Source organism: Ochotona curzoniae, unplaced genomic scaffold (assembly GCF_017591425.1).
Source record: "Ochotona curzoniae isolate NIBS_2020 unplaced genomic scaffold, NIBS_Ocur_1.0 contig_1302, whole genome shotgun sequence".
NCBI lineage: Eukaryota > Metazoa > Chordata > Mammalia > Lagomorpha > Ochotonidae > Ochotona > Ochotona curzoniae.
In genome coordinates, this window is record NW_024465035.1 from 15,766,369 (window position 1) to 15,794,205 (window position 27,837).

The following is a 27,837-nucleotide window of genomic DNA, read 5'->3' on the forward strand; positions in this document are numbered from 1 at the left end:
TTGAATGACCTAGTGTGAGAGTTTCAACTATGTACAAGGGAGCGGAGTGGGGTGGGCCGAACGAAGGAACCCAGAGCGCGCCTCACTCAAGGGTTTTATGCTCTGGGACTTCCTGTGCCCTGCAGCTTGGGACAGGGTGGTTCCCCAGGCCTGTGCCCGTGGCATCTCTGAAAGAGAGGACCCCACGGCAGCCCGGCTTCGCCTGGACCTGCTCAGCCCTGAGCATGGTGGTGAGGAGCGTGGTTGTCTATCTTTAGCGAGCAGGTGTGTGACTGTGTCCCAGTACTTGATGCTGTCTCCCCACAGATGCCTGACTTCAGCTGCCTCCTGGTACTGGTTGGTGAGATACTTCATTTTACAAGACGTGGAAGGAGTCAAGCAGTGTGGCAGACAGATTCAAGATGGATCCCACAGTTGGAACTCCCACCCTGCTGTGGCAGTCCAAAGGTCCCAGACTACATACACTGTCACAGATGTCTTTTTCTTCCTCTCCCCACCTTGGGTTAAGGGCAGGGTGTGAAACCTTGCTCCCGTAGTAGGAAGTAAGAATTCAGAAAGAAAGTTGAAACCAGTAGGTTTTTTTTTAATCTTGAAAAACAAATCATATTGTGCAACATATTTTGCTTATTCTCTGTTTTCTTCGCTTGCATCCAGTGATCCTAGAAGGCCTGTGGCCCTGTCTGCTTTCTCAGGCTCTTGAAATGTCTGACCTCCACCTAACAGATTGGGAAGAAGGCACCAGGGACCTCCCCCGAGGTCCGGCAGCTGGGTTGGGTCTTGCTCACTGAGCTGGCTGCGATCCTGCTGCACAGTGGAGACCCAGGGAGAGGTGTGTCTGCAGGAGACCTGGGGTTTGCCAGGAACACATTAGAACTTTGTCTCCAACTGAGACTTGCAGCAGCTTCAATAGCAACTGTGCCCCATGCAAGCAGGGAGAAAGAGGAGAGTGGGAGGAGGCAAACAGTAAGAGTGGGCACCAGCCCAACATAGGAGCCAAGGCATCGACAGCATGCAGAATTCTCATGTCAGCTGCGTGAGCTAGCAGTGAACCCCAGGGATCTGTCGATGCCAGCTCCAGGGTTCCAGGGGATGCAGTAGAAGAGCCTGGATGGAGGAGTGAGGGACGTGTGGATTGATGTCCACCTCCAGATGCCTTAAAGTGAAGCCTTGTGCAATTGGTGGTGTGGGAGAAGCAGGAAGGAGCTGGGAGATGGGAAGTGGGGGATATGGGAGGGGTCTGGCCTCTAGCCCGGTGCTTCTCCAATGTGCATGCCCGTGCCCTGGGCATCTTGTTCCATGCCCATTCAGAGGCATCAGGTCAGTGGTGGGCTAGAGTCCACATTCCTATCAGGCTCCCAGCTGCCGTTGCAGGATACACATTGAGCATGAAGATCTGAGCCTTTCGTTGTAGTGAAGTGAGTGGTCCCTGCAATGGGGTTGTCTTGGAGCCCCAACCCTAGGCAATATGTTAGCTCTTCCTTAACCCACAGTTCCTTTGCAGAGACCAACTCTTAAGTGTGGGGAGTAACATGCCAGTTAACACAGCTGGCATCTCAATGCTATCCGCTAAGGTGAGTTTCCAAGGAACTCCCAGGATCCAGAGACTGAAAAATAACATTGGACAACTGTTTGTGGGAATCATTTATTTAAAATATCTCGGAAGCTTTATGTTAAAAGGTCCCCTTGACCTCCCCTCTGTTTTCATGAGTATTAGGCATTTATCAGTCTCAAAACAAACAGAACGACATGCAACTTGGGCTTACAGCATCTTAATCACCCCCGACATGTAATTCTAAGATTCAATAACACTGAGACGGCACCCAATCAATAAAGGCTGAAAAAGTTGAAGTATTGGGTTTATTTCACAGTCCTTGTCTATAAAATAATACTCTTCCAGGTAGTGATAATTTGTAAGAAACTTATTAATACACCTGTAGTCATATCACCTATTTGTTGCACTGGTATAAATTCAGTGTTCAGGGTTATTGCATAACAACAGTTACACAATCCCAATGTTGAGGCCAAAGTTATTTTACATAGTTAGAAGAGTTATCTGGCAATAGATTAGAATCTAATTTATAAATATCTACAGACCTTCGCTTTTAGTCTGTGGTGCTGGGTTGTGGCCAAATGTAGACAACATTCTGTTCCAAGTGTGTGGACTTCATACGACGCACCAGTATTCCAACTGGTCCCACCAGGCCTTCAGCTGACCCAGTTACAGGCACTAACATCTTGGAATATGCAGTCCCATCTTCATAGCCACTCGGCCTATTATTTTTCCAAAGTGTGTATTAAAAACAGGTGGCAGAGTAGAAAACGTATTGTGAAAGTTTTTTTTCCTCTCTTCTAAGTAAAACAGCACCAACATTTTTTCCATTGAAAAAAAAAAAAGAAAAGAAAAACATCAGGGCCTCACTCACACTGCCTGAAAACCCTTAAGACTTCTAGGGCGATTCAGCAGGAATCTATAGTCTTCACCATTTTTTGCCATTCAAAACTATCTCCAAGAAGGTTCCAGAATGGGACCTGTTTAGTTTCTGGGCCAACACACGGGAGAATGTGGGAGATGGCAGTTTGGAGGTTTCTGACTGCCTCAGGTACAAGCAGCAATACCTGATGACGGCCAGGTGAGACAGGCCACAGGTGCTCATCTTCAGGGTCTCCTGGGGTTCGGCTGACCTCAAAGGCTACTGCTCGCTGTGTCAGAAACTGGTGGCTCTCAAACAAGAGCAGGTAGCAGTCCCCTGGAGCACTGGGTAAAACACAGCAGCCAGGCCCCAGCCGCAGCCCCAGCGTGACTGTTTCATGAGCCCGGGTGGGAATTTGAACATCTACCTGCCTGCCGCTCCAACAAGATCCTGGGTAGGGCCAGTCTGCCCTTGCTGGTTTGAGGGACACACTAGACCATGGTCATCCTTAGGGTAACGTGCTACTTAACAGCCAAGGTCAACTGGGTCCATAGGGCTCCCAGCTCCATACTCAAGAATGAAATTCTTGCCCATCATCTCATAGTCTGATTTAATTCCTCTGCTTTTCCATCCAGTTGGGGGCTGTCCTCGATCCTCAGTCACTGGCCCCCCGTCCGACATAATGCGTCTCCTCCCACGTCATTCCCTCTCACTGGAGTTCAGAGCGATGGCTAATCCTGAGAGAGGAAACCAAAGGTTGAGTTTTTGTTAGTCCTGGCGAGCCTTCCAAGACATTTCTCAGGCACCGTCTGGTCAAGTTACAAGGAGGCCACGGCTTCCGACAGGAAATGACACTTCACTGGTACACAGCTCACCTTGTTTTTTTCAGAGAACAACTGCCTGTCTCACAGATGGATAGCCACCTCCCATAACACGGTGTCACCCTTAAACCCTTTCCAGTTTCAACAAACAGGCTCCTAAATTGTATCTCTGGTCTTGGCTCATTTGTCCTTGGCAACATCTCATTAAAAGGAAATAACCCACTTTCTCTGGATGCCGCTCACAGCGACCAGAAATCTCTGTTTTAAACACACTGCTCTTCTTATTACACCTACTTCATCCATTTCGTGGCACGGGGTTATAATTCTCTATTCTGAAGAAAGGAGGAGATGATGAGTCTGATAAAGCATGGGTGTGATTTTGATTTTTTTTTTTTTTTTTTTGAGCTCTTACTGGAATCAGGGGCCAAACACAAGAGTCTGGGATGAATGCATTCCATTCCAGGGCAGATGGTAGAGGAAACTGCCATGTGAGTCAAACACCTCCTAGCCCTGCCAGGCCAAGCTCTGAGGGAGAGAAGATGTGTCCCCCCACCCCACCTGGGCTGCGTCACCGTCCACTCTCTTCCCACAAGCCCCTGCGGAGGTGGGCTAGACCTTTTCCATCTCGATCTGTTGATGATAGTGCCGGGCAGGCCGCTGGCCGCCGTTCAAATTGTACACAGAGCTCTTATGCTGGCACCTACGGTAGCCGCACACGGCCCCCACTCCCGCCAAAAACAGCAGCAGGCACAGGACGGTGACCACGGTGGCGATCACGGGGCCTCTCCCCAGGCTGGGACACCTGCCCCCCACGCACGGCTCCGGGCTTGGCAAGAGCTCCTCCTCGCTTGCACCCGGCCTCGGAGGCTCCTGTCCCAGGAAGTCCTCCGACAGTAGGTACGGGAAGCTGTCCCGGCCCCCAGGAGCCGTGGTGTCCCTGGGAGGCTGGGTGGCTGCTCTGCTGCTGGAGGGGATGTGGGGATGATGTGTCAGCCGTGCAGCAGTGGTCCTCCCGGGCTCCAGGGCGGCGCTGTTGAGGTCAGAGGGTAGAGTGGCTGTGGGAGACTTTTCTGTGGTGACTCTCCAAGGGATGGTTGCCGGGAACCTGGTCGTGTCGCCAAGCCCGCTGCGGGCACTCTCAGTCTCAGACGTGTTCACGGGGGTGACAGCCAAAGCTTCCACATCTGGCGTTTCAGAGGTAAGGGCTGAAGGCGGGGTGACACCCCTGCTCCGTGTGGGGGCCATACTCCAGGCCTGCGTGGCCCCCACCAGAATGGGCTGAGCGGGAGTCGTGAGGCCACCGTCATCCAGGCTTACCAACCCATCCGCCTTCTCTTCCTCTTTCTCCTCCTCCTCAGCCTCCTCTTTCTTCCAGGCTCCATCTGTCACAGGGTAGCCATCTAACCAGGACCCATCGCTGCTACTCACCATTGGCTCGCCCGCCCTGCTGTCATTGCCGCCCACCAGGGGTCCCCAGGGGCCTTGAGGGCTGCCAGAGACCACCTTGGCTTCAGGGCGACCTGGAACCCGTTTGATCCCACTATGGTTATCTCCAGCAGGGAATTGCTTCTTGGTGTCCTCACCCACCTCCTTCTCCACCTTGGGCTTGTGGAACGGCTCCTCAGGAGACAGGAACAAGTACTTCTGACTGAGTCGGGGTCCCGGCCAGTTTGTGGGGACGCTGCTACCCACGGTGGTGTGGGGAGAGCCGGTGCTTGGCATGGCAGCCTCGTCTCGGACTAGGTGTTCTGCCCCTGCAGAGACCGACACCCCACGGTCTCCTGTCTGCGCCTCTTCACTGGCCTCTCCCGCAGGCCCGTCCTCCTCTGCCTCCGGGCGGGCGTCCGACCCGCGCTCTCTGAATGCCACAGATCTGTCGTCCGGGAAGTTGTCTTCATAGTCAACGTGTGCCTCGGCCTCCTCTGCAAGGGAAGGGGGGAAATCTTGCTGAGTCTGCAGCAGAGCCAGATAGCGCTCCAGAAAGGGATGCAAAGGGACCAGAGTTGTGCCCAGCTGCTGAGGTCACAGGGCCACTGGGACATCCCATAGGGGCACCAGTTCAAGTCCCAGTTGCCCCACTGCCCACGCAGCTCCTTCTCTGCTTGTGGCCTGGGAAAGCAGAGGAGGATGGCCCACATCCTTGGGCCCCTGCACCCATGTGGGAGACCCGGAAGAGGCTTCTGGCTCCTGTCATGGGCTGGCCCAATGGGGGAAGTGAAACAGTGGATAGTACATCGTTTTGTGTAACTCTGCCTTTGGGGAAAAAAAAAATCCTTTTTTGAGAAAGGAAGTAAAAGTATAAAGACCAAAATGGATCAAATGCAACTGTCACGATTTGCAGGTGCTATATATCACAGATAGACCAAAGAATCTGTATGTTAACATATTACAATTAATGTTGGAGTATAGCAAGGACATGGTGGTATATGAATATCAAGGATCAGCTACATTTCCATATGCCAACAATCGGTGGCACAGAAACAGTTAAGGCTGCCATTTACAACAGCAGAAAGAAATGAAAATCTAATACAATGTGTGTAAGATTTCTATATGGAGTGCTATGGAATATTGCTGAGCAAAGTTAAAAAGCCTTAGAGGTAGGGGCTGGGGCACGGCAGCTGAAGTCACTGCTTGGGATTCTGCATCTCCTATGGAAGCCCCATCTCCGATTCCCATCCAAGTTCCTTTCATGCACCTGAGAGGCAGCCGGTGGTGGCTGAAGGACTCATGTTCTGGCCACTCGTTGGGGGTGGGGGAGACCTAGATCGAGAACTCTACCAGGGTGCAGCCCCACACTTCTGGCTTATTTCTGAAAGCCTTTAGAGACTAAGGCTTTGTATCTGGCCTATTTAATCGCCTGCTAATTTATACATCCAATTTTCAAATCCTTTCTGATCTGCTCCTCAAGGTTGAGCCCATTCACTTGTGTCTCCCATCAATAAAATGGGAAATGTTGAACAAACATGGGCGAAGCATGTGAAAGGCACGTCATGTTTTCTGGTTAGAAAAGGATGGCCCAGTTGCTGGTCCCGAGCATCCTCCCCGTGCCTTGCTCCAGGAGAAGCTGGCACAGAATTTAGCTACTGAAGTGCAAGGATAAAGAAAGGATTCAGTATGCAAGGAGAAAAGGCAAATCAGGCGTAAGCACAAGAATTAAACTCAGTTTTCAAGCGCACTTCAGGGTGCTCACTAGTAGAAAAGAACAATGGGAAGAGTGAGCGAAGGAAAATGCAATCCAAAAAAAAGCTGTGCTCTAGAATGTCACAAAAGGGGTTGGGCATCATGATGCATCAGGTTAAGCTATCATTTACAACACAGGCATCCCATGTGGGTGCTGGGTCAAGTCCTGGCTGCTCCACTTCCCATCCAGCTCCCTGCCAAAGTGCCTGGGAAGCAAGAAACAGGATGTTTCAAGTACTTTAATTTCTTTCCTTCTTTCCTTCCTTCCTTCCTACTTCCCCTCCCTTCCCTTCCTTTTCTTCCAATACTTATTTATTTATTATTGGAAAGGCGGGTTTATAGAAAGAAGGAGATACAGAGAAAGATCTTCCGTTCACTGGTTCACTCCCCAAGTGCCTGCAACAGCTGGAGGCTGAGCCGATCTGAAGCCAGGAGCCTCCTCTACGCCTCCCACATGAGTGCAAGGTCCCAAGGCTTTGGGAGATCTGTACCCTCATGGGCAACCAGGATGAAGCTCCTGGCTCCTGACTTTGGATCAGCTCAGCTCTGGCTGTTTGCGGAAGTGACCCAATGGGAAGTGAACCAATGAATGGAATATCTTTGTGTCTTTCCCCTCTGTAAATCTGCCTGTCAGATAAAAGTAAAACATTAAACAACAAACAACCTACTGCTTTGCCAGTGAGTTTCCTGCAGAATCAAAATGGCTTTCTATGGGTGAAACAAGTGCCTGTTATATACTGTGATAAATATTACAAACAGGCTTTCACTGGAAACATAAAAGGTATAGATGATATGGGATTAGTTGAAAATTGTATTCTAGACAGTTCACAGCCTTATACAGTGGCATCCAATCAATGTGGACCTTGATGGTGCCTGGACCATGCATCCTAACAATCTCTGTATGGGATTAATTAGCTGCATCCTCAGAACAATGAGAAGGAACAGAATCCATCTAAAACAGGGGTCACTGCTTGGCACTGACCCCACCCCCAGCTCCTGCTTGCTGCACTGCCTGCCCAGCTGGCTCAGGGACTCCATGGGAACAAGGACACATCCCCTTTGGCTTGGCACCCCCAGCACACAGCATGGTGCATGGCATGACACCCTCTGAATGTCTGCTGAGTGAACGCATGAGTGACAGCAGAAGCGAATCAGTAAGTGGTGGCACACGGTGTTTACAAAGCTAGACTCCATCGTCAGGCTCACCAGCCAGGGCGTGATCTGATCCATGACCGGTGAGCTCTAGATGAAATCCACCCTGTGAGCTAAAACAGGCTGTGGAGTTCAAGGACACCTGGAAGGGGCAGGGGTCGAGGGTAAGCCATGTCCTTCCTACCCATCCCTGCAGGTACAAGAAACCCTAGTTTAGACCTGAGAGCTGAGAGTGTAGGAGACAGCAGCCCACTCTGCCTTCTTAGACTGGGCCCTCAGCTCTGTATACATGTGTGCATGTGTGTATGTATGTTCTGGTATGTGCGTAGGTGCTTGTGTGTGAGGTTGTTTCCCTTCCAGAGTTCTCCGAGGCCCAGCAGAGAAGCCCAGAGCCTTGAGCCAAGCTCTTCCTAGCTCCCTAAGCTCATAGATCCAGGTTCTGGCCCAGAAAGCAGGGTCTCTCCCTGCCACAGTTCCCCCAAAACCTCCCACAAAGATGAGAACAACAAACGCCTACACTCAGCGCATTCAGAGGGAAGGCGCCTGGGGCTGGGGTGCCTCCTCTGTGGGGGAAACAGGAAGCTTCTGATTCATCCGATCCGAAGCCCAGCGTCTGTTCTGCCCACAAGACGGCCAGGTGTTACTTCTCTCACTTTCCCTGTCTGCCCTCTCCAACTCACATCACCCTTCCCTGCCTCCAGACTCTGGGCATTTTCCTGCCAACACAGCAAGGGACCTTCTGAGCTGTACGAGCCAGCCTGGGAAATGTCAGCTTGCTGGGTTCTCCTGGCAAAACTTGGATCATTCACCGCGCATTTAGGCCCAACTGCTATTTCTGGAAAATAAAAGAGCATGCAGATGGCCATCGATCGGTCAGGAAGAAGAGAAGGCTGGCTTCTAGGCCCCACCCGGGTCTCTAGCAGGCGGGGTCGTGACCAGTGGCTGGGGTGTACAGGCCAGGGCGCAGGACACTGGGGTGCTCACAGCACTGCCACTTACCACGTCTTTCCCATGTTGCTGCATTTCTGGAAGCCCACACACACTTTCTTCTTCTTCTTTTACCCCTCTGCTCTTGGCTACACAGTGTTTAAAAATAGTAGGTTCAAAAAAGAACAACCAGACAAGCCAGAAATAACCAAGAGCTAAGAGAAGCCCTGGACAAATACGGCAACACTGGTGAGGAAGTTCTAAATTCAGATGCAGGCCCATGCTTGGTTTGACAAAGGCAGTGCCGTCCAAATGGTGCAGAAAAGCAAGGAAGAGTAGTTTATGTGGGAAAAGAAAAACAGGCCTCATGATGTGAGTGAGAGAGAGAGAGAAGAGCGAGACAGGGAGCCCACTGAAGGCATTGTAAGGTTTGAAACTGCCCTCCCCTGAGCTCTCTGCAGGTGTCTAAGTTCTCAGAGGAAGCCCGTGGATGGGATGCCAAGGCCGGGAGAAGACACTCCTGGGTCTGCTTCTTTTGGCTTGGGTGACACGACACGAGCCATAGCATCATCCTGTACCTCTGTTTTCCCATCTGTAAAAGGGACTTTCCATTTCAACCCCCAGATTTGCAAAGACTAGACGACATAAACTGTGCAAAACAATTGTAGAAATGGGCACAAGGAACTTCAGAAATGGTGGAAATGTTCTGTATTTGGGAGCCTGGTGATGGTTTCAATAACATATGCAACTTCATCCAGGTCTCCCATTTGGGTGGCAAGGGCTCATGTACTTGGGCCACCACCTGCTGCCTTCCCAGGTGCATTGGCAGGGAGCTGGAGCAGAAGTAAAGCAGCCAGGACTCCAATCAGTGCTCAGAGGGGATGCTGCTTGCCCACAAAGCCTGCCCTTGCTACTTACTTTAAATCTCAGCTAGTTCATTAGTCCCACTTTCTTGATGTTTTCTTTAAAATCACAAGCTCTAGTTGAGAATTATTAGTAAACAATAGGTTCTGCATTGCAGGGGGCATTGTTAGTGTGTTCCCCACCCCCCGCTGCTGATTGTCAGGGCTACCTGTTCTCCTGAGCCCTGCCCAGGGTGGAACACTGGTCTGGCTTGGGACAGTACATGCCACAGATCTGCCATGGCCAGGAGCCTGCAGCCGTGACAGGTCAATAGAGAGGAACTCTCGGCTGGTCTCGGTGCATCAAAGCCGAGTCCAGCCTGCTGGGTGACACATGCTCCACAGCCTCACATGCTGTAACTGGGTACAAACTTGCACAAGCTACGATGTTTTATCCCTTCAGTGTGAAGGCGGGGAGCTGAGGCTTCAGGCACGGGACTGCTGGCTTCTCATTTGCACGCACTGCCTTGTTCCTTAGCACAACTTAGCTGGAGGTCCCAACGAGGCTGGACCAAATCTCATTCTCTGTGGACTTCAAGGACCACCATGAAGAAAGAGAAGGAATGTGTTGCCATTGAGCTAGCAACAGTGCCTGACACCTCCCTCCCTCCATCTCTCTCTCTCTTTCTTTGTTCTTCCTTTTTCTCTCTCTTTCCTTCTTCTCCTCTCCCTGCTCTACTCCTTCTCCTCTTCCCCCTCCTCCTTCTTTTTGTTTTTTGAATTTTTAAAAAAAGATTTGTTTATTTTTATTGGAAAGGTGGATATACAGAGAGGAGGAGAGACAGAGAGGAAGATCTTCCGTCCGATGCTTCACTCCCCAAGCGGCTGCAACAGCTGGAGCTGAGCCAATCCTAAGCCCAGGAGCTTTTTCCAGGTCTTCCACATGTGTGCAGGGTCCCAAAGCTTCGGGCTGTCCTCAACTGCTTTCCCAGGCCACAGGCAGGGAGCTGGATGGGAAACAGGGCTACCAGGATTGGAACTGGCGCCCATATGGGATCCTGGTGCATGCAAGGCGAGGACTTTAACCATTATGCTGTTGTGCCGGTCCCCTCCTCCTTCTTTTGTAAAGATTCATTTATTTTTATTGGAAAGGCAGATCTACAGAGAGAAGGAGAGACAGAGAATGATCTTCTGTCTGCTGGTTCACTCCCCAAGTGGCCACAATACTGCAGCTGAGCCAACCTGAAGCCACGAGTCAGGAGCTTCCTCTAACTATTGTGACCAAATGGCGAGTGAAGCCAGCGAATGGAGGACCTCTCTGCCTCTCTCTCTTTCTCACTGTGTAACTTTCAAAGACCTAAAGAAAGCTTTTTTTTTTTTTAAAGTTGATGCTCATTGGGGGGAAAAAATGTACAAATTGTAGCAAAATGAAGAGATTCCTCTAGCATATACAGATATCTTAAGATGACGCAGCTGCTTTGTGTGTTAAACCTACAGTCACAAAAACTCTAACAGTCTGTACCCAGCCAAGGGCAGAGACCAGAGTTCCCCGCCTGGCTGCTGAGCGCTCTCCCTCGTTTGCGCAGCAGTGAGGAAAAGAAATACCACGGCCAACACACAAAACCGGCATTTAGCTCTCCCTCTCCTGAGGCCAGTAAACAGACCACGTGACTGGGCAGGTGTGGCTCACATGCCAGTGTGACCGCAGTCACAGGCTTAGCAGCTCGGAGTGAGTATGAGTCCCTTCCTTTGCAGGCTCTGCATCCAACCAGCAGGAAGCCCAGTCCCTATGCTTGGTTCTCTTGGGCAGGCGAGTACTGAGACGTGGCAAGTAGTTCCTGCCCGGCGCAAAGCAGCAGCCAAGGAGGAGAGCCGAGCAGAGAGGCTGGCAAGTGGTCCTCATGGCCACCACTCTCAGGCCAGACGGAGGAGCAGTGGTGCTTGCACGCTTTGAGAGTAAACAGCAGTGAAGACAGAAAACCACGGCAACAAAGTGCATGAAGCTCACAGACGTTAGCAGCACAGTGCTGGGGGCATCCCCTCTTCCGTGGATCCAGCCTCCGCCTGGCACCCAGATGCCACAGACATCAGACGGGGTCTCTGGCTGAGTTTTAGGGTGAGAGGAGCCCAGTGAGATTGCAGAACATTTTGGAAACTGTGCCCCAGTCCCACACTGGATCCCATTTTTGGGACCTCCAAGAAGGAGATGAGGATGATGGAAGACGGACACCTGGGGAATCAGATCAGGGGAATCAGCGGGGGTGCTTAGTGTTCAACATGATTGCTTTTCGAGTTTCAGAGAAATAATGAGACTCATGTGACTGTCTCGGGCCACACCTGGCATTCAGAAAGCACCTGGCCACGAACAGAGCAAGGTGGCAAGTGAGGCGGGCAGTCCTCCCACCAGAGTGAATTACCTTGCCCCACTGCCACTTAACCTGTCACAACTGTGCAAGGGAACAGGGCTGGCAGGGGTGTACGTGGTCCCAGCTGTCTTAAAGTCCCACACCCACTCAAGGGCCTCTAAACCAACCCATCGAGTAGCTCTCAAGGTCCCCACAAAGGTCAAGTGCAGAGAGAACCAACTCTCAATGAGGCCCAGTGTGGGACATCCTCTGATGTGCTCATCATAACCCAGCCTCTCAGTCAGAAGGGGGTCATTTTGATCACCAGCCCTGCTGCTTGGGGTCCATCTTGAGCAGCCCTCCAGGGAGACAGACTCATAAGCTAACACAAAGTCAACTCTTTCTTTAGGAGGTGAGATTTTGTTAACCCGCTCACCTTTCTCTCCCCTACAAAGGACAATGAGAAGCTGGGCCACAGTCATGCTGCAGGCCCAGAGCTCAGCAAACAGGTGGACAAAGCTCTTTGCAAAGCACCAGAGCAGTGGGTGCCATTGCCACATGCATTCACCCAAAGGGGAACCCTTCACTGTGTGGGCTTGCAAAGAAGAGGCGGAGGAGGAGTTGGTGTTGGCGGTAGCTGGTCCAGGACACTTACCCTTGCCGCAGGCCTGCACCAGGCCATACCACTCCCCGCAGCTGTTACACAGGAGCGTGAAGGCCATTTCGCGCTGCCCGCTGCCTGAGCCTGGGGCACACACGTACAGCAGCTCATCCCCCATCTCCAAGCCGGTGCGGCCCTGCAGCATGGTGTGTGGGAACGAAGGCGGGTCTCCACACGGTTTCTCTGCAGAGAGGGAACCACAGTCAGCTTGGCCGGCGCATGCTCAGCCTGAGAGAAAACCAACACTTTTCTCCTGCCACACCCACCTTCCCCATCCACCCTGGGGACCAGGGGCCAGCCTGGCAGAATGCCTGGTATCGATGGGGCACTGAGGAGTCCTGGCTGGGTCAATGCATGTAGTGCTGCAAAGCTGTCATTTTTATGTTTTGTTTTTAAAAGATTTATTTGTTTTTATTGGAAAGCGAGATTTAAAAAGAGAAGGAGAAAAAGAGAGGAAGATCTTCCATACACTGGTTCACTCCCCAAGTGGCCTCAATGGCCAGAGCCGAGCCGATCTGAAGCCAGGAGCTTCTTCCAGACTTCCCCCGTGGGAACAGCGTCCCAAAGCTTTGGGCCGTCCTCTACTGCTTTCCCAGCCCTGAGCAGGGAGCTGGATGGGATGTGGAGCAGCTGAGACCCCCAGTTTAGCTATCATCGCACTCCCCAGCCCCTGATTTTTTTTTTTTTAATATTGAACCAGTCTTATATAACTGGGATAAATCCAACTTGGCTAATGTGTGTGATTCTTTTGATAGCTTGTTGGATTAAATTTACTAATATGGCCGTGAGTTGCTTATTGATGTGCAAATGTTTTGCAAAGCACATGGCTGGTTGCTTTTCAAGTGCCAACATTATCAAGTGTGCTTGCACAAAATAAGACTGTAATGGTGTCACAAAGCAACACAGTCCTAAGGGAGGGGCTGGCGTCATGCACATGGTTGATCATTTGCTGGAATGTTATTGCCTGTACTTTGTTGCAGATTCGTGTATCCAGGTTAATAAGATAAATTGATTGATATTTCCTTTATTGTAATGCCTTTACTTGGTTTTGGTATCACGGTGATACAAGCCTACAAGAATGATTCTTCTGCCCCAAACTTTTTGGAAAACTGTAGAAAACTGGCAACATTTCTTCCTTAAATGTTTTGTGGCACCAACCTGTGAAGCCACATGGGCCGGGTGCTCTGTTTTGGAAGGCTGTTAACTATGGATCCAGTTTGTTCAACAGTGATAGTCTGTTCAGATGGTCCGCTTCCTCTGTTAGTTTGGTAGACGCTGTCTCTCATCTAAGTTCTCAGATTCCCAGCTGTGAGGTCAATACATGAAGCCACCATCTAGGACACTCGTATCCCAGATGAGGGCCAGTTTGGGTCCTGGCTGCTTCGCTTCTGACTCGGCTTCCTGCTAACGTGCTTGGGAAGGCAGCAGATTACAGCCCAAGTGCTTGAGCTCATGTCACCCATGGATGTAGTTCTAGTCTGCCCCCAGCCCCAGCTGCTACACACATTTGGGAAGTAAACTATTGGATGGAAGATCTGTCTGTCTCCTTCAAAGAGATGACACATAAACCTTTTTTAAAAATTGATTGACATGCGCAAAATCCCAGAACGTATGGAACTGTATCATTAAATAACTTGATTGACACAGAGTTAGTCCTAATGTTTTTTATTATACTTTTATCTTCATGGGATCTACAGCGATTTTTTCTCCTCCACTCCTGACGGTAATTTGTACCTTTTCTCTCTCTCCTGTCCTCTCTGCCTTTTTAAAGAATGTATTTTGGGCTCGGCGCGATAGTGTAGTGGTTAAAGTCCTCACCTTACACATGATGGGATCCCATATGGGCACTGATTCTAATCCCGGTGGCCCTGCTTCCCATCCAGCTCCCTGCTTGTGGCCTGGGAAAGCAGTCGAGGATGGCACAAAGCCTTGGGACCCTGTACCCGCATGGGAGACCCAGAAGAGGCTCCTGGCTCCCGGCTTCGGATTAGTGCAGTACCAGCCATTGTCACTTGAGCAGTGAACCATCAGATGGAAGATCTTCCTCTCTGTCTCTCCTCCTCTCTGTATATCCACCTTTCCAATAAAAATAAATAAAAATCTTTAAAAAAAAGAATTTATTTTATTTGAAAGGCAGAGTTACAGAAAGAGCAGGGGAGACAGAGAAAGAGACAGATCTCCCACCCTCCGAGTCACCTCTCCAAATGACTGGCTGGGGCTGGGCTGGTCCAAAGCCGAGAGCCAGGAGCTTCTTCCAGTCTCCCGGGTAGGTGCAGGGGCCAAAGGCTTTGTGTTTTCCCAGGCACATCAGCAGGGATCTGAACTGGAAGTACAGCAGCCAGACAGGTGCGCATATGCGATGCTGGTGCCCACGAGGAGCTTTAGCCCAATATGCCACGGTTCTGACACCCCCCCTTTTTTTTTTCTTAATTAGCCTGGTTAGGAATTTATCAATATTATTGGACTTTTGAAAAGAACTAGATGTTCATTTCGTTGATTTCTTATACTGCTTTCCCATTTTTAATTTCACTGCTTCTTGTCCTAGTTTTTATTCTTTCCTGTCTTCTGCTTACTTTGGAATTGATTTGCTTAACTGAAGCTGAGATTATTGATTCCAGATTTTTCTTCTGACACGTAGTTTCAATGCTGTAAATTTCCTTAAGTACTGCTTCCCAAACATCTTCAAAACTTGCATTTTATTCTTCTTTAACTTTCCCTTGAGGTTTCTTGTTGGACTCCTGTGTTACTTAGAAGTGCGTTTGAGCTCCAAGTTTTTGGGAATTTTTCTAGCTCCTCTCTCTTTTTTAGATTTATGTATTTGAAAGGCACGCATGTATACACGTACACACACACACACACACACACACACACACACACACACACTGTCATCCACTGATTCATTCCCCAAATGGCCACCATGGCCAGGGCCAGGGCTGGGTGAGGCCACAGCCAGGAGTCAGGAGCTTCCATCCAGGTCTGTAGCGTGGGCACAGGGGCCCAGGCACTCAGGCCATCTTCCTCTGCTCTTCCGGGAACACAGCAGGGAGCTGGATTTCCAGTGCAGCAGCCAGGACTTGAGCTAGCACCCCTATGGGATGCCAGTGTTGCAGGTGGCAGCTTAATCCATGTTGCCAGCCCTTCTGTGATCGCTTTCCAGTTTACTGTAGCCTGAGATCTCCATCGTGGGTGTGCTTGGTACATACATATACAGTAAAGATCGAGTGTCTTCTCGGGGTGCTGAGCGCGTCTTCACTGTGCATGCTCCCTTTCATTGCTAATTTTCCTTGCTCTGAAGCCTGTTCTGCCCGAAACCAGTATCACCACTCCCATTTTCTTAAAATAGAGATTGCATTACCATTGTGTATCTTTCTTCAACCTTTTAGTTTAAAAAAAAAATTTATTTCAAGCCTGGCGCAGTGGCCTACTGGCTAAAGTTCTCACCTTGAATGCACCAGGATCCCATGTGGGTGCCAATTCTAATCCCGGCAGCCCCACTTCCCATCCAGTTCCCTGCTTCTGGCCTAGGAAAGCAGTCGAGGACGGCCCAAAGCCTTGGGACTCTGTACCCACGTGGGAGACCTGGAGGAAGTTCCTGGTTCCTGGCTTCGCATCAGCACAGCTCCAGCCGTTGTGGTCACTTGGGCAGTGAATCATCAGACAGAAGATCTTCCTCTCTGTATATCTGACTTTGCAATAAAATAAATTTTTTTTAAAGATTTATTTTTATTATTTTTTCATTGCAAAGGTGGATATACAGAGAGGAGAGACAGAGAGGAAGGTCTTCCGTCCGATGATTCACTCCCCAAGTGAGCGCAACGGGCCGATACTATGCCGATCCGAAGCCAGGAGCCTCCTCCGGGTCTCCCACGCGGGTGCAGGGTCCCAAAGCTTTGGGCCGTCCTCAACTGCTTTCCCAGGCCACAGGCAGGGAGCTGGATGGGAAGCGGGGCTGCCGGGATTAGAACCGGCGCCCATATGGGATCCCGGGCGTGCAAGGCGAGGACCTTTAACCACTTGCACCACCGCGCCGGGCCCTAAAATAAATATTTTAAGAAGATTTTTTTTTGGACAGTCAGATTTACACAGAGAGAGAGAGATAGACAGAAAGATCTTCCATCCGCTGGTTCACTCCCCAAGTGGCTGCAGCAACCAGAGCTGAGCTCATTCAAAGCCAGGAGCCAGGAGCTTCTTCTGAGTCTTCCACCTGGGTGTAGGGTTCCTAAGGCTTTGGGTCTTCCTACACTGCTTTCCCAGGCCACAAGCAGGGAGCTGGATGGGAAGTGGAGTAGCCGAGACACGAACCGGCTGCCCATATAGGATTCTGGTGCCTGCAAGGTCAGGACTTGAGCTGTTGAGCCACTGCACCACCGCACCAGGCCCAACCCTTTACTTTTAATCCATATGTGTCTGCATCTAAAGTGTTTTAAAGTCTTCATTACTTGAAATGCAAACACACAATACAAAGACAGAGAGAGAGAGAGAGACAAAGAGAGAGAGATTTTCCATCCAGTGATTCACTCTCCAAATAACTGCAACAGCCAGGGCTGGGACAGACTAAAGCCAGGAGTCAGGAGCATGGAACTCCAGCCTGGTCTCCCATGTGGAAGACAGGTCTGCAAGCATTTGAATGGCCAGCTGCTGCTTGCCAGGCATATCAGTGGGGAGCCTGATCAGAGTCGAGCCCTATTCAAAATGGGATTCGGGTGTCTAAACAGTGATTTAGCCTGCTGCTCTACAGTGCTGGCCCCTACCAAAGTTTAACAGAAAATCTGGCATGATTTTATTTTCTCTCCTTAGCATGTCGATTATATTCCTTTTATCTTTGTTTTTGGTAGCTCTCCTGTTGTTTATAATATGCATCTACAACGAGTCCAAATCCAGTTGTATGAAACATTATACGGCCTCACGGGAACTGCAAGTACTTTCAAACAACAAAAGATTCCAAATTCTTCCAACCTATCCCTCAAAACCAGCCAAAAACCAGGGCAGGCATTTGGCCCAGCCGTGAAGATGCTGCTTGGGGATGTCCAGCAGCAACCGGAAATGACTGCCTGGGTCCCAGCGCTGGCTCGGCTTTCCACTATGTTCACAGCAGGTCCCTGCCACTCTGGAGACCTGGGCTGCATCCCTGGGCTCTGGCTTTGGCCTGGCTCCCTCCCCATTCTCTCCTGTTCCTCCCCTGAGCGGCTGGTCTGATAAATCACCTACAATGAATTTTTCCTTACAGTCACCTGACCAAACCCCAAGAGTACGACCCCCACGACCTGCCCCAAGCCTCTAGCACGGACCTTCATCCTTCATGCAAAGGGCGCTGTAGGCACCGCCAGGAGCTGGGCTTGTCTCAATCATCACATCGATAGCTTTCATGATGTGCCGTTCACCGCTCCCTCGGCTACACACAGTCGTCCTGAAACAAACACCGGGTTAGCACAACTTCTCTGGCCTGGGGAGAAAGAAATGAGGGAGAACTGTTTTTGTTTTGTTTTTTCTGCCTTCAGTTGTGGATCAACAGAGATTTTGCTGCTTCACAAACTGTCGTTGAGAGCATCCCCTAGACAGGTCCGAACACAGGAAGGCAAGTGGTTTCCAACCTCCAGGCCCCCGCTCCTACAGGGCCATCACAACTGCTACCAAGCTGTTCAGCCCCTGGAGGACATTTTTTTCATAACAGATTTAATGGTGCTTACATAGTTGAAAAGGATACATGCCCATATGGATCACCGATCAGGGTGGGAGGGGTCCAGGAATGGGGGAAAGTGGATGAGAATACTGCTTCAGATCTCCTTTTTGCTTCCTGTATCTTGGAGAAGCAGGAAGAAAAAGGGAAAGAGTTGTACCCAGCAGCCCAACCACACCAGTACCCAGAGAAGGGGGATGCCCGGGAGAGCAGCAGGAGAAGGTCCGAGTTCTTGGCCCCATATACAGACATGGGCGATCCGGATGAAGTTTCTGACTCATGGCTTCAGCCTGGCCAATTCCCAGCCATTGTGGCCATTTGAGGAGTCAACCAACAGATGGAAGATTGCCTCTCCCCCTATCTTCTCAATATATATATGTGTGTGTGTGTGTGTGTGTGTGTGTGTGTGTGTGTGTATAAAATGCAGATTTTACAGTAAGAGAGACAAAGAGAGAGGGGTCTGGTGGTTCCCTCCCAAAATGGTTGTAACTGCAGAGCTGAGCCGATCTGAAGCCAGGAGCCAAGAGCTTCTTCTGGGTCTCCACCATGATGCATGGGCCCAAGGACTTGAGCCATCCTCCACGGCTTCCCCAGGCCATTAACAGGAAGCTGGCTTTGAAGTAAAGCATCCAGGATATGAACTAGCACCCTTATGGGATGCTCACACACCTGTCCCACAGGCCTGCCATGCCACTGCACCAGCCCCATGAAGTACATCTTTAAAAAAAAAACAAAACATAAACTCATAGAGATACAGGTAAGATCTGTTGTGTACCTATGATGTCATCAATTCCAAGGTGCACGCTGCATATACATAATCACTGCTTTCCAGGACTGTGCAGGAGAAGGGGGCCCCACGAGAGGCCCGCAGTGAAACGCACATGTTAATGGTCAGACACCTTCTGGCTCCTGGAAACATGAGCACAGAGAGCTTAAAATCTACTGCCCATATCCTGTAACATGTAGGCTTTCTTTATAACACACTATCATCTCCATGAAAGAGGACACACCAATATGTCCTAATATCTTTTTTTTTAAAGGATTTATTTATTTTTATTGGAAAGACAGATTTACAGACACAGAAAGATCATCCATCCTCTTATTTATTCCTCAAATGGCTGCCATGGCTGAAGCTGAGCCGATCCAAAGCCAAGAACTTCTTCCTAGTGCAGGGTCTCAAGGCACTGGGCTGTCCTCTGCTGCTTTCCCAGGCCACAAGCAGGGATCTGATGGGAAGTGGAGCAGCTGGGACATGCACCGATGCCCACATGGGATCCAGGTGCTTGCAAGTGGAGGATTTAGCCATTGAGTTATTGTGCTGGGCCCTGTGTCCCAACATCTTACAGTCAAGTACCAGAAGATGAGATCTTTCCACTGACTCAGTTCAGTTATAGCCGCAGAGCTATGAAAAACATTCCTACTCGGCAACATTGTGGAAATGTGGACATATGACGTATTCTCTTTTCTGCAGCATGCACTGAACAAGGTGGACAGGACCACAGTCTACCGCACTGAAAGGCTCCTGGTGTGGTCTCAGCTCTGCTCTTTCAGCCTAGATAGACCTTGTGTTATAGCAACACTACAACAGGGAGAGTTCTAGACATTCAGCTGCAGGCTGTGTGGGTGTCTAGCCCAATCCCAGAAGCCCTCAGGTATCACTCTTGCTCTGCTTTACCGCAACAATTCCAAGGGAGTCAACTGCACACAGCTCTTGTGGGCCCGAAGAGCCGGTGATCACAGTTTATTTTTATTTGTAAAGCAAAAAGAAACATAGAAACACTGAGAGACCTTCCATCTACTGGTTTATTCCCCCATAGTCCCACAAGAGCTGGTACAAGGCCAGGCCAAAACCGGGAGTCAGGAATTCTACCCAGGCCTCCCCCGACCCCCACCCATGGGTGGCAGGGGCTCAAGCAACTGCTCAAGCCTCCTAGGGTGTGCCTTAGAAGGATGTTGGAATTGGAAGAGGCACCAGGACTTGAACCCAGGCACTTCAATATAGGATAGGAGTTTCCTGAACGACAAATATACATATTAAATGCATGCCCTGTGCATTGAAACCTCTGGGCTACAAAACTTGCAGAAAATATTAATAGCCAGGCTATTAGTAGCCACTACCTCTGAGGTGGAAGAGAGAAACTCGGTGTTGTAGACATATTTATACTGTTAGAAACAGGAGAATAAACGTCAAAATGTCAACCCAAGAGGAGGAAGACAGACAGAACCGCAGCAAAAGCTGGAACGGAAGAACTGGAAACAACAGCGCCCCCCAACGCCACCGCCTACTGCGCCTGGACCAATCCTGGCATCCCTGCCAGTGGAGAAGCCTGGGATAGGGGCGAAGGAGCGGGAGGCGCCGCGAAAGAGGAACGTCCCCAGTGGCTCCAACTTACCCGAGGGTGCCGTCTGCCAGCCAGCCCGTGGCGCACACTGCCAAGGTGCAGTCCCGCACCACTCTGCGCAGCTCGTCCGCCGACACCAGGTGCGCATCTCTGCTCTGGCAGGAAAGTCTAGCCGCCTCCAGCCCCAGGCCACCGGAGCCCGGGGGAGCCTCCAGCACAAACAGCTTTCCTGCGTGGGACAAGGAAATACAGGTGCACGCTGAAACTCCTGGGAATTGATTGATTACTGAATGAACCATTTGTATTTCTTTAATTTGAAAGTGAGAGGTGCGTGTTCACTCCCCACATGGTTGCAACAATCAGGAGCTTCTAGGTTCCTATGCATGGGCACAGAGCTCGCAGCACTGGGATGCTGGTGTCCCAGGCAGTAACCCAACGTGCTGCCCCACAACACCAATCCTGTTGCCTGGGAATTTCATCTCAGCACACTTACTATCTGGCAGACACACCTGCTGGCACTGCCAGAAGTTAGCTCCACTTCAGGACCAGCTTATGACGCTAGTGTTTTCATATGTTTCTGCCTTTTTCATTTTCTTTTTCTTTTTTAAGAAAAAATAACTACCTGCTCTAGCATGTGACAGTCATAGGGCTTTTAAATCTTGCTGTTAAATAGGGGTTTCCCCCTGAATCCCACCACTTGGTGTCCAAAGCATTGCCCGCTTCTGCTTCTTTAAGCCCCTGGGGAGAACCTCCTGCACAGCGCGGGGCTTCCCTGTTTCAGGACAGATCAGGCTCCACCCACTGTGCAGCTCCACTTCTGGACGTGTCTGGGATGGTTGCCTACAGCAGTGTGCGGGCAGGTGGTGGGCCTAGAGCTGGATGGGGGACTAGGGTGGGGATGTGGATTCAGGCAGCTCAAGAGAAGCAAAAGAACTTGAGGGAGGAAAACCGTAGTCCCTGGGAGCCTCGTGAAGGAATGAAAGAAGGCTCTGGGGACGGGAGGTCAAGTTCAAGGGAAAGAAAAGGGTTAAAATCCCAGTTAGAACCCAGCAGTTCTCATTATATACTGATGGTATTTGAAGACACTTCATTGTCATCTACTTGCAAAATAATTAGAATCAGTTTAACTTTGCACTTTAGAACAAAGCGCAAGATAGCCTCACGGGGCGCCTATCTGCTGGCGACTGCTGCTCTCACGTTGGACTACAGAGAAGGTGATGCTGGAGGTAGGTTAATCTGCTGCCTCTGACAGTGGCATCACATGGGGAGCGCTGGTTTTGTCTTCCGGTGGTTCCACTTCCAATTCAGCTCCCTGCCACTGCACCTAGGAAGGCAGTGGAACATGGCTCAGGTCCTTGGACCCCTGCACCCATGTAGGAGACCCGGGTGGTACTTTGGTTCCTGGCTTCAGCCTGACCCATGTCTGGCTGTTGTAACTTTTAGGAGCATAACCAGCAGGTGGAAGATAGTTACCTGTCTCTCACTTTCACTCTCTCCCTCTCCCCCACCCCCATCACTTTGTGTTTCAAATGAAATAATAAATATATCTTTTAGAAAAGGCATATTAGTGCCCTGCACAATAGCCTAATGGCTGAAGTCCTTGCCTTGCATACACTGGGATCTCATATGGGTGCCTGTTTGTGTCCTAGACGCTCCACTTCCCTTCCAGCTCCCTGCTTGTAGCCTGGGAAAGCAGTGGAGGATGACCCAAAGCCTTGGGACCCTGTACCTGCATGGGAGACCCAGAAAACACTCCTGGCTCCGAGCTTCAGACTGGCTCAGCTCCGGCCACTGTGGCTGCTTGGGGAGTGAACCAGCGGATGGAGTATCTTCCTCTCTGTCTCTCCTTCTCTCTGTAAATCTACTTTTCTAGTAAAAATAATAAATAAATCTTGTTTTTTTTTTAAAGAGAAAAGTCGTATTAGTGAAACTATACAGGGGAACAGAAGAATCCATAATTCTTAGGAGAAAATGCAACTATGTCTCCTCTCAGTAACTGCTAAAAGAGAAAAATTTAGAATGCCAATAGGAGATTCAGTTAACAAAATAACACTTCTAAATGTTTAATTTTCATCTGTTGGAAAGGCAGAGGGAGACAGAGAGATTCTCCATCTGCTGGGTCACTCTGTGAGCCGCAAGAGCCAGGCCTGGGTCAGGTGGAAGTTGCGATCTTGGAACGGCATCTAAGTCTTCCCGTGCGAGTGGCAGGAAGCATCATCTGGCTCCCCACGTTGTATTCCCAGGATGCAGGGTCAGATACAGAGTGTTTGGGACTTGAGTTGGCACTCCAACATGGGATGCAGGCATCCTAAGTGGTGACTTACTAACGCACTACACCACAATTCTCACATCGCTAAATCAACACTTCTGATAGAAGAACATTTGTATGGTATTGCATACTTAACTACAAAATGCATACAACATCAGGCACAGAGAACATTTGTAAAATTGAGCTAATAAGCAATAAGGCAAATCTAAAAACATCCCAGTGGCTGCAAATCATATGAAGTCTGTTTTCTAGAGTATAACACAAGCAAATCAAAATCACTTATTTATCAAACAGTTCAAATGTGCTTGCTATGGTCCAGGTGTTGCATGAATAGCTCTACAGGCAGTCTTTGTATTCATGCTTTCAACAATCGATCTGCCTGGAGTGGGTACTAATACTACACTTCATAGTTAAGACTTAACATTAATGCTTATCCAAGATTACAGGGCTGAGACACAAAAATCACACCATTGATTCATTGTTTTTGTTTTTGAAAGGTGAAGTAAGGGCAAGAAATGTTTCACCTGCTGGTTCATTCCTCAAACAGCTGCGATAACCAGGGCCGGTCAAAGCCAGAAGGCAGAAACTTCATCCTGGTCTCCCATGCATGCGGCAGGGGCCAGGGCATTTGAGCTGGCATCTGGTATATTCCCAGACACATGAGCAAGAAGCTGATTGGAAAGCAGAGTGGACAAGACTGGCATAGGCAATCACGTATCAGATGACAGTGTTACCAGCTGCACCAAGCCCCCACTGATCCCAGGCACTGTTACACCTGTTGCCTTGCAACAATAACATAATTACCGCTGTGTATAGGAATTACAAAATAGACTTTTACGGAAGACTTACTGACAGGCAAAGCAACAGAGAAGGAGGCAGACATGTAAGAGACTTGGAGGAAGTTCCTGGCTCCTGGCTCCGGATCGGCACAGCACCGGCCGTTGTGCTCACTTGGGGAGTGAATCATCAGACAGAAGATCTTCCTCTCTGTCTCTCCTCCTCTCTGTATATCTGACTTTGTATAAACTTCCTGAGAGAAAGAATCCATCTCTCTTCATTATTCCGTCTTCATCAGCAAGCAGAGTAGCACAGACTCCGTAAGTACCTGGTGAATTCTTGAGTTGTCCTGGAAAGCATCACTCAGTTTGGTTGCAGGTAATTAATGCTGAGATATTTTTTTTTCCAACTCAAAAGTCATTGACAAGGACGTGGCAGGTCACCTTTATGCACGAGATGTATGTCAAATCAAATGTACACTAAATGGCTTTTGTTCAAATTTCTCCTACTGCCTGTTTTAAAAGAAATAGCTTCCATATCCATCCCCTTCAAATATCTGTAATGCATCATGGTCCTCTTCTCCTCCCTGCAGCACATGAATAACTGAAGGTGCGCAGGGGTGCTGGCTGGACATATATTTAGTAAAGAATCCTTTCAGCACAGCCCAGGGTTCTTCAATGGTTCTATTATAGAAGTTGGAGCTTTGCAAACAGAGTTTCTGGAAAGGAAATGACCAATAAGTCTCCACTGGGAAGTGGAGAGGGAAGGAAGGAGAGGGGAGAAAATGGAGTATTACAGGCGATCAGAGACAGGCAAACAAGACATGCGCCCTGGTGTTGCCCCTCCAATTTTGCCCTCAGTCCTCTCTGGGCTACACCAAGTGTATCAGGCACAAATTACCGGTCCCTTATCTGCGTGGCTGCCACTTACGCAGGAATGACAGAGGAGAGCTCCCAGATCTCACGGGTGGCAAAGAGAGTTCCTTACAGGGGATTAAAATGGACGCAGAAGCACAAGTGGAACAAAAGTTTGTATTGACTCCACAGTATTCTGCTCGCATGATCTCAAATCAGCTTAATAACAAAACGTCAGGGGATACATTACCATAAAGAATTACCAGTGACTGATCGCCAATAGATAAGGGCTCTTTGCGGGGTGTGATGGCAATGTTTCAGGATTGATGTTACAACCATGATTTTCACGATATAAGGTATACACTAAAGGCCACTGAGTCATACATTCTTTCAATGGGAACTTTCATGTGAATTGTATGCTAAAAATGTGTCTTCGACAGGTACAAGGATCTGGAGCAATAAAGCATACTGGATAAGAAGCCTGCACACAGGCCAGAGAGTACCGAAAATGCTGAGCTGACATCTGGGGCATGGTGTGTTCTTCCCAGCCCCCCTTCCCCTTAAGCACCATGCTGCCTCTTGTCTATTTCCACCCAGTATTGCCGGCTATACCACGTTTCAACATATATTAAAGCATTCGAACTCAGCCAAAGGGTTCTCTCCAAGTCAATCTAATTTCTCTCAATTTACCAAAGCCCTTCATGGGCTTGAGAACTGCTGGCTTTTAAACCGGTTTTTTTTTCAAGTGTTTCTGCGGAGTTCGGGGAGGGAAAGGGGCGCGGGGGTGAGGGGGAGGAGGCGGCGGGGTGGTGTTCTACAATCAGAATAAGCTAAATTTGCTTTGCAACCGCAATTGACCCAGAACTCTGATCCCGCTTAGGTTAAGGAAGTCTTAAGAGTCTTCAAGTTCAAAAACAAAACCAACAAGTAGAAACCCTCACCCCGATGAAAGTCGACTAGTTCTCACACAGTCCACAACACCGTTTGTGGGACATTCCCACCTTGCACTCTGGGCTCCGGCCCCTTCGTTGCCCTTTGTCCCGCGTCTGTTGCCCCTCAGAGAGCTACTTCCTAAGGCACGGTCCCCTTTCGACTCCTGGTCTGGTTCATTCCATCGTTCGGATCCTCTCTGACCAAGGCAAATCATCCGAGTTTTCTAACTCCCGGCCTTGCCGTCAAGAGCATATTTAATACACGTTGAGGGACAGAGGGATAGTGGAAAACTGCACTCCGACCACGGAGGAGATTCCATTTTAAGGAACGCTCGTGGAAACCCGGCTATAGCCGGCTGTGGCCCCACAGAACCAACGCACCGCACTTCCTCGGTGCGCGCAGGAGTCCCGGGACCCTTCGAGGGCGCGCAGCTCCCGGGAGGCTCAGCCGGCCTCGGACGGCGATGCCGGGCGCCAGACCGCAGCTCGCCGCGCTCCCTTCCCGCTTGCTACTTGCCATGTTCATCCAGCGCACTTCGCCTTCCCCACCAGCCCGCACCCTGCATCCACCTTGGACCCGCCACCATCCAAATACTCACCATCCGCCCGCACGGAGAGCCGTGGCAAACCGAACAGGAGCAGAGCTACCGCCATCCAGAGCCGGGACAGGCAGCAGTGCGCGAGGGCGCGCGGGCCCGGCCGCAGGTTAGTCATGGTCCGGGCGGCGGCGGCAGGGTGTGGGAGGTCTGGCTGCACTAGGGGATGCCCAGGCGGCTGCCCAGAGCGCGCCTTTCGGCGCTGCTCTCTGCACTCTGCGCTTAACTGCCGGCCGCGGGCGTAGAGAGCCAGCGGACTCAGGGCCGGGGGTGGGAATGCGAGGGATGCCCTGCGCGCCGGAGCCGCCCAACTCCCGGGGCGGAGAGTGCTGGGAGGCAGGGGACGGATGAGGGCGGGGAGGGGGGGGTCTTCTATGTGGCGCCGGGGAGGCGGCTAAAACCCGGCTCCGCCTTCGCTCTGGGCACCTGGAAGGGTCCGTGCCAAAAGGGGCTGCACTGGAGCGCGCGCGCCTGGGCGGAGAGCGAGGGCACAGGGAGGCGGGAAGAGCGCAGCGGTCCCCAAGGAAGCCTTCCCCGGCTGTTTGGGGAGCCGGTGAAAGGGGGACCGTAGGCAGAGCTTGATGCCGTCGGAGAGGACGAGCCCCTCCGACGGCAGAGCTGTTACACATTAGTCCAACTCTGTCGTCTGCGTGTTAACTTTGCTTGGCGTCTCCTACCGCCGAAGAATGTAGTAATTTTTTCAAGGAAAGAGGACTCGACAGCCCTCCTCTTTTGGAACCAGGCGTGGAACTTGACAGCTTTGCTGGGCACCCAAGAGTGTTTCTTCCAGATCACCAAGAACCTGGTGATGGTTTTGTCACCGTACTCACTCACCCACCAGATTATGATTCCTGGACCTCGAGGGGGAGCTGCAAGGCGATGGATTCCTGCCGTCTGGCCTGGGAATTGACACCTAGCCAAGGTTCCAGTGAATCTGCTGCCGGGAGTCCTTCTTCCAGTTCAGCCCCTGCCTGTTCTCAACGAGTAGAGAATGCGCAGCCTTCGCAGGTGGAGTGCCCACAAGGGCGCCTAAGCCTGTGCTGCACCTTGAATGAGGCCACCATCTGTCCTGAACATGCTCACACTTAAACGGCAGCTACCTCAGCTGGAACCAGTGATTGGTGCGAAGAGGGACGGATCGTGGTTTGCATTTCATGATCCAGGACACAGAGATGAAAAGAATGGGCTTTGTTTTCACAGAAAGCACGGGAATTTGAACCCACATTTGATGTACGACCTATGTCATTTTTCAGCTTCATATAATTTTTTGAAGTGCACCGAAGAAAGATTCTCCTCTCCTTATTCCTTTCTATGGACTACAAGGCTTCTCTCGGGGATAATTAAACATGCTATTTTAAAATCCAGATACTTAGGGATGGTAAATGCAGTGGGGTCCGGCAATCGTTTACTTAGCTGTTTGCTTTCTAGCAGCTGCTAACCTAAGGGTGAGACTTCACTTGTATGCGCTACAGCGGGTATTTTCTAAAAACATATTTTCGAAAAAAAATTTTTTTTTGAAATAGAGAGAGTACTCCCATTTTTGGTTCGCTCCTCAAACGCTTGTAGTTGCCAACCCCAAGCCAGGGGCAGTCTTTAAAACATCCTTAGGATAAGGCAGCAGCATCTAATTGCCAGCGGGGAGTGTTTGACCCAGTGGCTAAGCCACTTGGTTTCCAGGTCAGAGTACCCAGGTTCGATTCTCAGCCCCGATTTCTGACTCCAGCTCCGGGTGAGTGTGGACCCTTGGGAGGCAGTAGTAGATGGCTTAAGTACTTGCGTGTTCAAGTTTCTAAGTCCTGGCTTAGCCCTACCTGTGGCAAGCCCCTTCATTCTCTACTTCTTTCCCTTCCTCCCTCTCAAAAAAAAAAAAAAAAGTCATTTTGTAACATTTCTAGGGGGTACCCTGAGGGAGTTAGCTGGTAGTTGTCTGATGAACTCCCTGGTCAGTTCTTAGTACCAATCAGGATTAAAAAAAAAAAAAAGATTTAATTATTTGAAACACTTGGATCCATGGACTCCCTCCCCTATCGCCACAGCAAACCCAGTCACAT

At 50.2% G+C, this 27,837-nt stretch overlaps 1 protein-coding gene across 1 annotated transcript; it reads right to left on the bottom strand.

Moving 5' to 3' along the window:
* Window positions 1-3,841: 3,841 nt before the first annotated feature.
* Window positions 3,842-25,904, bottom strand: SUSD5 (sushi domain containing 5). Its single transcript, XM_041003923.1, has 5 exons — window positions 25,790-25,904; window positions 20,410-20,587; window positions 17,628-17,746; window positions 12,334-12,522; window positions 3,842-5,154 (listed from the first exon to the last, which is right to left on the bottom strand). Exons 1-5 carry the CDS (start codon window positions 25,902-25,904, stop codon window positions 3,842-3,844), a joined length of 1,914 nt encoding a protein of 637 aa, XP_040859857.1.
* Window positions 25,905-27,837: the final 1,933 nt, after the last annotated feature.

Bases quoted from the DNA above. Each gene is read 5' to 3' on its own strand.
- SUSD5 (XM_041003923.1), bottom strand. From the start codon at position 25,904: ATGACTAACCTGCGGCCGGGCCCGCGCGCCCTCGCGCACTGCTGCCTG. The intron at 20,588-25,789 runs GTGAGTATTTGG...TGTCCCACGCAG, and splicing joins GCTCTCCGTGCGGGCGGATG to GAAAGCTGTTTGTGCTGGAG. The intron at 5,155-12,333 runs GTAAGTGTCCTG...CTTCCCTTGCAG, and splicing joins GGTGCAGGCCTGCGGCAAGG to AGGAGGCCGAGGCACACGTT.